The sequence below is a fragment of the Topomyia yanbarensis genome, chromosome 2 (genome assembly GCF_030247195.1).
Source record: "Topomyia yanbarensis strain Yona2022 chromosome 2, ASM3024719v1, whole genome shotgun sequence".
Classification (NCBI taxonomy): Eukaryota; Metazoa; Arthropoda; class Insecta; order Diptera; family Culicidae; genus Topomyia; species Topomyia yanbarensis.
In genome coordinates this window covers 71577783-71589911 of record NC_080671.1, presented here as the reverse complement: position 1 = coordinate 71589911, position 12129 = coordinate 71577783, and the positions used below count along the sequence as shown (strand labels likewise).

Here is a 12129-nt window from a genome sequence, read left to right as displayed (position 1 = left end):
GAAAATTAGAGCCATAGCACTCAAGTGAGAGCAAGGGTGTCAAGGGTCTTACGGGCTTAATTTTTGTCTTCTGCTAATGGGAGTCCAGCGTAGGTAGCATAACTACAAAAATGTAAAAAAGAAAATGTGACTGACATAGTCGAAATAAAAAAGGGAAAAAAAAGTAAATAGCTATGATTTTGCAGATGAAGTACTCAAAAACTCCCATATTTTCGCCAGGAAATACGCACAGTGCTTTCCATGCTCCATCAAACGGAGAGCTTCCTGTAACTGCAACGATGTGGGCATGGTCGTTGATTCTTTTCGGATTTTCCACAGCGTGTCTTGGCGTTGCATGAATCAGGAGTTATACCAAGTATATAAAGGAGTGGATATTGTCAAGCTAATAAAAAACGGCAGGCTACGGTGGGCTAGTCATGTGGCACGAATGCCGGAAAAACGACAGGAGAAGATAATATTCAATTGAGAACCGGGAAGAGGCCGACGACTCGGTGGCAGGCCGCGTACACGATGGCTGTTTGCAGTGGAAGAGGACCCAAAAGCACTCAATGTCCAGGGTGACTGGAAGAGATTGGCCCAGGACCGGGTCCAGTGGAGGAGAATTCTTCGGCGTAGATTCACCGAAGCGAATAGTTGCCCATCAAGTATCAAGTATGTCTTGTTTCTTCAATAACGACTAGGTCCAATTGTTTGCAACGACGGTAGTTCATGCCTCGCAGCAAAAAAGGCGAACAGGTAAACTAGCCCCATTCAAAAGATTAAAGTTTGGAAGAGCAGATTCAACGAAAGGTTCGAAATGAAGCTGATGGAAAATAAGTTGTTTTTATATACTCCTTGATTTTTCCTGAACGCAATTTCTTGCGATTTATAATTTTTACTGGCCGAAGTAAAGGGTCCTTGAAGGAGCGAACCCCATACTTCGCAATTAAGGCCTCTGACTACACCATCAATCTCTACCTTCCGGGCGGGTATATAGACAAGTTTTTTCCTCGTACGAGGTTAAGTGGTACAAACTTTGTTTTTCCAAAAATGATCTAAACTGTCTTTTGAAAGGGGTCAAACTTTTTTTACCATTTTTTCAAATGGCTGCAGTCTATAAAGGACATATACAAAAAAAATGTTGTAGGAGTGATTTTCACAAAATTAGTTAAATTTTTGAATAAAAATATTGCAAAAATTCTTCATCGACTCCTACACTGAAAAATTACAAAGAGCCTTTTTTGTCAAAGCCTTCATGTACAGAAAGTTTCGTTAAAATCTGAGAGGGTGCTGCCAACTCTGAATACGATTTAGCGCGAAATTCGTCAAGAGAAGTTTAACATAATTAAAAAACAAATGATTTTTGTAACGTGAAAACGTGATTGTTACAGAAGTGCCTTACTTTATTCACAATTTTGGGACCCATCGTTTTTGTGTATGGTTAAAAATAATTGAGTGGAGTTACTGTTACAATTGGTGATCACATCGGATTTTAACGGAAATTGTCTATAATAATTATTTCATATTGTATGTATGTGAGTCTGTTAAACCAATCTATGAATCAGTAATCAGACAAAATTGGCTTTATTTGCATGTTGTCCATGTTTTCGGAGAATTGTGTCTTGCCATGCCATCTCACAATTTTCTTGGTAGGATAGGAAAGGGGTAGTTCTCTAACTAAATTCTTGAATTGTGCTTGGAAAAATGCAACAAATTATTAAACATTTTTAGATTCACATCCGGGAGAAAAAATAGTTTGAACACAAGTCTGCAAGCTATGTCAATAGCTGACAGGTTCGAATGTAGCCCAAGAGCGAATATCGTGCTTTATTCGACTATTCAAAGAAATTAAAACTGGTTCTAGATCAACAAAGTCCGTCGCAGTGCCTACTCTATTTAATTCGGCCACCAACCAAAGAACTCCGGGACAGTCGTCGGTGTGTCGTTAAAACTTAAGATGTTTGTATAAAGGCTTTTCCAAACTCATCGCTCTAATGATCAAAAAGCATTTCTTTAAACTTTACGAGCCGGCTTTAATTGCTCTGACCCGGTTCTGTGTTTTCGTTTTCAAGCTCAGTTGCATAACATAGTGAGCCTAGCGAATTCGGTATTTCATCAAGAGAAGAACGCATAACTCGAGCTCGTTCGTTACGAGCTAGTTTGCCAACTCACGCGTAATACTGTTAGAGCAGAGAGTTACACCTAACACAAGATCAAGCAAGAAATTGAATGGATCCTAATAATAACTCAAAAACTGTGAAGAGAATGCATCGATTTTGTCGGTAATTGTGACTGGCAGCGATGCCAACCTTCCAGTTTAAACTGGATTCTTCCAGTTTTTTTTACAACATCCAGTCAAACAGACAATCGGAAAAATCTTCCAGTTTTTTGAAAGCCAACTTTATCCAGTTTTTTAATATTTATTTATTTAGTTTTCTTTCTTACAAATTGTAACTTGATTCACAGAATTTTCAAGCAAACGATGGGATGATGCAGACTGCCGCAGAATAAGATTTTAATCCACTGTTACCAGAACTCTTTTTATACCACTTGTGAGTAAAACGGTACAGGAATGTACATTTTGATTCGATTTCAAATGAATTTTACTAAAACATAAAGGTGGCAGCACATGTGTCAAACATATTTTGATGAATCCTCAAGTTTAGCAAATGGTCTTAAATTTAGGATTTTGTGGATGTGTAGATTGAAAACCTTCAAAACAGTATAATTCGACTGTAACTATTAGAATTACATTCAAATTCAAATGTTTTAATATTTTTTAATTTGGACAACAATATCAAAAAATAGACTCAAATTTTCGATAAAAGGTTTAGAACATACTTGTTTACGTTCATTGAATCGTTGATTTAAACATTACAAGGGTAAAGTAGGTTTTTTTCCGAGCATCCAGTTTTTTCCAGTTTTTTTTTCTAGAAAGGTTTCAGTTTTTTGAAAAAAATGTTGGCAACGTTGGTGACTGGTTTATAATAAAAATAAAAATTTTTAAAACAACTGCGTATGCGAGTCTATACTGACTCTTCAAATTCATTTTCGTTTGTTTGAAACGTTGTCTTCAGGTAATACTAACATTTAGCCAACTAAAGGCTAGATCATTTACAAATTACGCACTTCTAAACATAGTAATTTTTAAATATTTCTTTCAATCGAAAGAATTGCTAAGCATGACATAAAGGCAAAAACTTTGAATTTCAAGAAAATAATGGATATAAATTATGCATCGTTATTTCGCAAACAATATCGTGCTTCTCTGTTAAAGTGACTTATCAGCATAAGCACACATTCTTCAGTCATGTTTTTGCCTAGTTGGTCACTTCAATTCTTTATCCCCGCTACAGCGCATTAGAAATATTTAAAACGCAAAAAGAAGGTGAACAACCCTAAGAGTGATGTGGAACATTTAATGATGGTGAATAAGAAGCTTTGGTTGACGGAAAGTTCCTTTATCCAGTTCGACCATGTCAGGAATGCAGTGCTGATAACATTCAACAAATTGGCCTGTGTGAAAAGCTGAATTTTGCATTATAGGTTAAAATACGTGGTTGATTGTAACTACACTAAAATCAAGGTCCCCATGTATATGGACGATGGGAGTTCATGGTTCAGTTGCATGATCTGGCACCATATACTTACTAAGTATTTTTTTCTAATGTCTGTACAGAAAAGGGAACAGAGGTGCCAAGATGCAAAAATTTGGAAATAAACATATTTATTAAAGAAACCGTTAATTTTTTTTTCTAATTGATCTAATTATGAATGTAAAATTCTTCAAAAATAATTTTCGAAATATTTTTTATGTATTTCTACACAGAACCATCTCCAGTTCTTTTGGAGTAGAAATGTCTCTTTGATAAAGAACTTAACATTCTAGGATGCTTCTTTCAAAAGATAGAATTGATCTTGATCAGGTTCGCGCTATCTAGATCAAAACCAAAGCTTTATTAAAAAATCTAAACCGCCAGATTGCATAACCAGACCACTAGAATTTTTATTTACCTTATTGTGGGTCGGAAGAATATTGTTTATCAACATTTCTAGATAATGGGCAGTATACCAATTTTGGCAAAAAGCGTTACCAAATAAAGAGTTACATGTAACCGAACGAAAATTGTTTAATTTAGTACTGCGAAAACTGACATTCGACTGTATCCCGTTTTGCAATCAATCAGAAATCGATCAAATGTTCATCAGGGGATTACAAAATTTAAAATGCACAGCCAGTAATCAAAATAAATTACACCGATCCCTCGTAGTAATTAGCAAGTATTACGATTCGGGTGCATCAACTCTTCTTATGTAGCCTTACTCGTTCATTTGCACTTACATGATATTCACGAGAATCCCCAATCCGGAAGTGATCAGCATCACCTTCCCATCCAGCTCGAAGTTCCGTTCAATCGTTCTCATGATGGCCATATAGAACAGAATCGCTGTCACGACCCAAATCATTAGGACCGACGTCAGAGCTCCAATCACCTCGGCCCGATGCCATCCGAATGATAACCTGCGGGGAGAAAAGTGAACAAAAACAGTGAATGAAACAGTGTTCGTTATCAAACTATTTTCAAGGATACGTGTGGAGGCCTCTTCTGCTTTCTATCTGTAGGAATGTTTCATTAGAGTGACTCACAAATTACCTGAGATATTTAGATAGCACAATCCAGCAGCATCTCTTGGACGAACATAATTCTCGGCAAACATATGATTACGGCGTAAAAGCCATCTGTCAAAATTCTCATCGTACGGAAATTCCGGACAAATCGTTACTGACTGAACACAGTTCACAGCACTTAATGATAGAGAAAACTTTTCTCTTTTGTTTGCTATCAGCATCTGTGATTGGTAAGTAGCCGTTTCCCAAATTTTCATTCAAAGCTTAAAATCCGTAATCATATGTTCGTCGAGAATCTATTAGATTTTATTCTTCTTAGGCAAACAAACACAATTAATTCAAGCCACCCTAACGAGCTATCCATTGTCATGAAGAGAAAAATTGTGAACGGAAAACAACTTTAAAATGTATACGCCAGCAATACACCGAAATGGACTGGAACGAGCTCTACCAGAAGAGAGTACAGCAGCCGATGCTGTACCGCAGTATAGGCGAGAAGAAAAAGTTGAACCCCCCAGGATACAAATGCAATCCTATTTCCTTTATACGCCAAATTGGCTTTCAACGCAAAGTTCAAGGATTTAGGATCAACAATCACACACACATACACCCGCTGTTCCGAACCTCTCAAATGCGAACGTAAACTATTGTGCACCTTCAACAGAACAAAAAGGGGTTATTCCGGAGGCTAACATGCCAAACACATGAAAGTTGATGTTTTTCAACGATTTTCAACTGATAGAACGTTGGTTGAACTATAAGCGGTTGACTTGAAACAGTATGTGGAAAATCTTTGAAACATTTTTTTCCGCAAGATTCACTTCGAATATAGTTGTCATGAAACAAAACAAATTATCTTCCACTTTTTACTATATTGCATAAAACAGATTAAAAAACAACATGGTTGAATTTTTGAACGTCTCCGCAAATTTTTCTGGAACAATTAGATTACAGTAATCTCGTAGACATCGGATAAGCCGAAAGAATAAAGCAAGATTTATTTCAATACTTCTATATGAATTATTTCTTATTATAGTTCTAATCTCCGGATTAACCTGCAATGTAATAAAGTTTTTCACTGTTCGGTGTATGGAAAATCTTATCTTCATTAAATATTACAGATTGAGACAAACAAAGAGCAGTACTGCATCTTCGGATAAAATACGTTTGACGCCCTAAGCTCTCCGGGGAAGTTCCCCATCACAGTAACTGCTGTGCCACACTCGCTACTTCCTCAAACAATCCCGATAACGTAAAACTAGTTAGACAAGAAAATTGAGACTGCGACTACAGAACCACCCGGAACGGATTTACTGTGGTAGAAAAGCGTGATACTTAGCCACAATCGAAGCAAAAACGCGCGCGATAGATCGGAGAAGGAAAAGTTTCCCGCATACCTTTTTTAACCGAAAAAGTCAAAAGCTATCAGAAATAACAAAACAAAGAAACCCTGGAGGGATTTTCCAGGCACCGAGCAGCCAGCAACAACCACACGGAAGGCAACGTAAAATGATACGTAATTACATTGTGGCAGGAACAACCGCCCTGATGAGTTCTCCGGCGGTTTCATGCCACCGTAGGACGGGAAGGCGCAGTAACGTGGGTGAAATCTATGCGTTTTCTTGGGATTTCGGTAAGATAAATCAAACTTTGAGGTGTGCGAGAGTCCCAGAAGAGTGAAAGGAATTTATGGAAGTTTGCAAATTCAAATATTTAGAAATGGATTATTCCATTGAGGCATGAATATTTGAGTCATTGTTTGATTTCCGTTATTTGCCACCGTAGTGGGGGAGCTTAGGATAACCCGTTAAAATTATAAAGGGAAAAGTAAATCTTCTGAAGTAATTGAAGGAATGTTGGAAATTAAATGAGCATTTACTTTTACACATCGATTTAAAATTACGTTTTCAATAATCAAAAAATTCTTGTATTTCATGTTATTTTAATACAAATATAGTTGAAAAATAAATGACGCGGTAATATGATACGAAAAACTTGTTATTATCCAACTATTTGTGTAATTGTACCTTTCTCATTCATGAATACTAGGACTCCATTGCTTCTTGAGCATAAGTATTATAACATCACCTTATATCTGCTTTAGATTTGCATATAGGGAAGTCTTTAAGAGCCGTTAATTCCTGTATTCTGACTCAATGCTGATATAATGCCAAAAAGAAGAATACATATTGTGCTATCACAGTGCAGAGATTTACAGTTCGTTTTCTGCATTACTAACGCTATTATCGAACACCTTAAGTCCTTAAGAGCCGTTAATCCCTATATGAGGAATTCCCCGAAGATCCATCCGAAAATCTATAAAATCGAGACCGACTATCTTAGATTCCGATGAAACTTTACAGGTTACACCGGCATGCAAGACTAAACATTTTCCACAGTTATTAAGATAATTTGTACTCAAGAGCATGTTTTTAAAAGGGCGTAGAAGTTTCTAAGTGCATTAACTTCAGCAACTTTTGGTTCGATTACGCTATTCTATGCAGCATAACTATATGAGAACGAGTTACAGAGAATACTTATTCACAAAAAAAATATGCACTGAAAAATATGTTGCGTTTTTTTTAAAAAAATTTACAGGGTGTGCCAGCTGGATGTATTCTTTTTCAACGTTGAACAACTCCGGCATTTTTCTGCCAATTTTCACAAGTAAACAAGTTTTTAGGATATTTTATGCCATTTATTATAAACCAGGTTTACAATACAGCTTCGATTAAATGACCACCCCCATTTGATATACAAAAAGCAGCTCCTTTGTGGGCCATTGCATGACATTGGACAGCATTTCGGGCTTAATCGCAGCAATTTCAGCTCGTATATTAGCTTTGAGTTTGTCGAGGGCCTTAGGTTTGCTAGAATAAACTTTACTTTTCAAGTAACCCCACAGAAAAAAAAGTCTGGTACCGTTAAATCCGGAGAACGAGGATACCATTCCAAATCACCATTTTTTGAGACAACGCGTCCTGAGAATTATCTCTGCAAGAACTTAATTGTAGCGGCTGCTATGTAGCAAGGTGCCCCGTATTGTTGAAAATAGAAGCTTTTCAGACCTTTTTTCTGCATTTCTGGACAGACAAAGTGCGCCAAAATCCATCGGTAGCGTGCGCCGTCGATGGTCTCTTCCTCTTTGAAAAAATAAGGACCGATGATTGTTTTGGAGCACACTCCGACCCAAACAGTTACTTTCTGATCGTGCAGTGGTGTTTGATGTGTAACGTGTGGGTTCTGTGTCCCCAAACTCGACAATTTTGTTTATTTACTCCCCCGGAATGTGCGAAGTAAGCTTCGTCCATCATTATTTTTTTTTCACTATTGAACGATCGTTTTCTATGTAAAGCGCCACGATTTTTGCGCGTTCTTTTGGTGTAAATCGCTAAAATGGCACTAAATGACGTCTCAGAATTGTGTTTATCTGTCAAAATCGGCTGGAAAATGGCGGAGTTGTTCAATGTTGAAATAGGATACATCCAGATGGCGCACCCTGTATACATGCTGAATCTCCGAAAAACAGTGTGTATAGTAATGTTTCAATATTGGTTCCTTGCATGACTGCTGATTTGTTGCCAAACTGAGAAGATACGCGACCACCAGCGACCATTTATCCAAACAAATGCCGTCAGTCAGTGAACCTTTCGTTAAGATTTTCGGATGGTCTACTAGAAGAGAAGTCTAAGAGAAAAACTAGCACAAGTAGATGTTCAGACATTGATGGTCAAGTAGATGTTCAGACATTGATGGTCAACCTGTTGATCTGCGACAACATGCTGTGTTTCCCAGTCGTTGACCAGTTGGTTGAAATTCGATATTTTACGATATAGAGTTGGTGCAATCTTAACGAGTGTTCAATTAAAAAAATTGGAATGATTTCCAAACCTTTCTGTAATTAAAATAAAGAGCGTAATTTTTTCTCTCTCCAATAGAATTGCTCTGTGGACTTTCTAGAAATGGGTGGCATGTTTCCTTTCGCTCGCGTGCTGTCAGTTCAATCGAAGATGGCGTCGAAACAGCAAGCACTCCGCGAGAGAGTTGTACGGTTTTACGAAACCCATGGTCATCGTGGAAAAAAGTTGACGGTAGACCACTTTTGAGACGAAAACGTGCCCGTAAGTACAGTTTACCAGATCCTTGCATCCCTGAGCGTGCAGCGGAAGGCCGATAGCGGCCGTCTGGCGAAGATAATGACGAAGAAGAAGAAGGAAGCGTTGAAAAAGCTGTTCGACAACAAGGACGGAACGAGTTTGCGGGACGCCGGCCGAAAATATCACTGCTCCCGAACATTGATTCACCGAACCCACAAGATGGAGGACATCATCTTTCGGAAGAATATGGATGACGCAGAACTACCGCCGGACGTCGTTCGTGCTGGACGACGAAATTTAGTTTCCGCTCTTGATTCTTTCCAGGAAATGAATTGCATAAATTTGAAAAAAAAAAAAAAGTAATGCTGTGCCATATGGGACAGAGTGATTTCATAGCCGTTGTTCAAATCGAGCGGTCTGGCCATCGATCAACAAATGTACTAGGAGAAGTGTCTTGAGAAAATTCTACTATCGTTCTTAAGGGGGAGGGTTCCAGGTAGTAAAAATCACTTTTTGGCGATTTTTTTTTTTGGACTTTGGGTAAAGCGAATTCACCAAAACTTTTGTGTGTTATAATATATCATTTCAATAACATTCTGTAATTTTTCCATGCGAAAATATCCACAAGCGACTCGGTGATGAAGCTTTTTGTAGACCGTCTCTGGAAAGAACACGATTTGCGGTGTAACCAGCCATTCAAAAACTACTTAATTGATTTATTTCAAATTTTGGATACACATTCTATGTGAAAAATATCTAACCCCTACGTTAAGTTTTAGAGATAATTTTTCGATTAAGGAAGTATTTTACTCATAAAATGGCGGGATTTTTCGTAAAAGATAGCAGTTTTTATTTCAAATGAGTTAAAAGCACGCTTAATTGAACAATTATCTCAAAAATTCAACGTAGGTTATTTTCACATAAAAAGTGTAAAGATTAAAAATAAATCGGTTCAGTAGTTTTTGGATTACAGGTAACACCGCAAATCGTGTTTTTTCCAGAGACGTTCTACAAAAAGCTTCATCACCGAGTCGCTTATGAATATTTTTGAATGAAAAAAATACAAAATTGTATCGATTTTGTTGGCTATTTTCGGCAAATTTGAGACTAAGAGAAACGAAAGCAATGAAATTGAAAGACGGATAGGTATTCTAGAGCGAATCAGTTATAAACTTAGAACGGAAAACTAGAACTAGGCAGGCTCATATGGGCATGATCGAAAGGAAATGTGAAGAATTCTTTGCCTTATGCAGAGTAGGAGTTGGGCGTTGCACCCAAGTCTACCGCATGGTCTATGGTAGAACATAACTCATCATCATGTTTTACCGCCGACGCCGGTAAAACTTTCATTTCCGGTCATTGCTTTCGTTTCTCTTAGTCTCAAATTTGCCGAAAATAGCCAACAAAATCGATACAGTAGAACCTTGCGGCAATTAAAACATAGTAACAAAAATACAAAATGTTATTGAAATGATACATCATAACACACAAATGATTTGGTTAATTCGCTTTACCCAAAGTTCTAAAAAAAATCGCAAAAAAGTGTTTTTTTTTCTTGCAGAAACCTGTAAAATTGCTCTATGATGCCATCGCACAGTGTATTAAAACGTCGTTTTCGTGCTCAAAATTAATAGCGTCTAAATCTAACTTTAGAAGTATAGTTTGTTCGGAGAAATTGTTGCTCTTATCATTGTGCATCCACAGTAGTATATCGTTCAGTGATAAAGTCACCTCACAGTCTACTTTCTACTTCTGCCGCAGTCAGACGTACAATCGAGCCAAGTGAACAACAGGCCTCTCGATCTAGTGTGCATTGTCTCGAGAACAAAGGAAATATCGGATTATTCTTGTCATCATGAGTAAAGTTGACGAAAAAGCGCTACTCCGACCCAACGCTGCGGTCGTTGACTTTAAATTTTGTTTAAAACGACCGAGTTTTAGTGAAGTGGAACACCTTCTGAAGGATAAAGTCACCTATAATTGATATACGAATTTTATTTTCGAAACTAATTACGATAGAGGCTTTGTGTCTTTGGCAAAGTTGTAGCAAATATTACTACAAAATAAATTGCTTAAGACACTATCTATCTAGCTTTAATGGTTTACAAGTTATGGAACATAGTATATGGAAGACCCCTTAAAATCAGTTTGTTTATGATAACTTTTCTAGACATTCTCCTATCTTCTTGGAATCTTTCACAAAGTTGCGGTATCGAAATACATATTTTTGCCGAACATAGTTACTTCATATCTGTCAAATTTAAAAAGATATTCCAAATTTTACGATATTTTTGGGGTAACTTCCAATAACTCGTTAAGGAGCAAAAAGGAGAAAACAACATCATAACATACTGAAAGTACTAACTTTTTACTTTCATGTAGTGGCCCGACTGTTAGTCGACGCGATTCTCCCCGAGTGTTATGTTCTAAACAATTTACCATCGCAGAGGTTTAAAATGAAATATTCAAGCGGATTGCGATAAGCAGCTTCATCTTTCTAATTTTTCGATACCGCTAACAACTTTGTGGAAGATTCCAAGAAAGTAGGAGAATCTCTAAAAAAGTTATCACGAAAAAACTAATTTTAAGGGGTCTTCCATATAATATATTCCATTACTTGTAAACCATTGTAGCTAGATAGATAGTGTATTAAGCAATTTCTTTTGTAGTAACATTTGCTACAACTTTGCCGAAGACACAGAGATGTGGATGCACAATCATTAGGGCAACAAATTCTCCGAACGAACTATACTTCTAAAGTTAACGGTTTAGACGCTATTAATTTTGAGCACGAAAACGACGTTTTAAAACACTATGCATCGTGATGACTTACAAATATTTAATACTAAAGGTTAGATGATTCAAAAATGGGAAACTTAAATTTGGCGATAGCATAGCTCATAGTAGTCGAATATGAAAGCCTTTTGAAGTATTTTTTGTTGTTTGTAAACAGTTCCGCTTGGTCTATGTATTTAACAGTAACTCGTAACGTAATTCCTAGAACTTTCTCATGCAGAAAAAGAAAAGAGAAATAATGCACAATTACTCAAAAATATATCAGCGTAAACTCGGCAGCTGGAAAAATGCTGGAAAATCCCGGGAATACCAACCCATTATTGGTACCGTAATACCGGTACTGAACAAAAGCCAGTACCGGTATTTTCGGTACCATACATTTTTTTATGAATAATATGAAGACTCTATAGAGGAACCCGTTTCCAAATATCTGCAAGGTGGCTTTTAATTATATTTAATTATCTTCTAGATAAATCGTTCAGCTTACGTCTTTGTGGGAAATGAGGTGGGGCCATCATCATAATAATTCTAGAAGTTAACTATTATTAACTCCCGTTGTACTGAACGATATGTTTAAATTCCTGCTCTATCTGGACGAAAAAAATTTCAACTATCTTCTACTAAATT

The 12129-nt window shown here is 37.0% G+C and overlaps 1 protein-coding gene across 1 annotated transcript in view; it reads right to left on the bottom strand.

The window, feature by feature from the left end:
- Positions 1-12129, bottom strand: part of LOC131678418 (proton-coupled zinc antiporter SLC30A2-like) — a 109688-nt gene that overhangs the window by 32254 nt on the left and 65305 nt on the right. The window contains exon 5 of the mRNA XM_058958570.1: positions 4322-4501. Coding sequence (XP_058814553.1) covers positions 4322-4501 — 180 coding nt within the window. The remainder of the gene's footprint in view (positions 1-4321; positions 4502-12129) is intronic.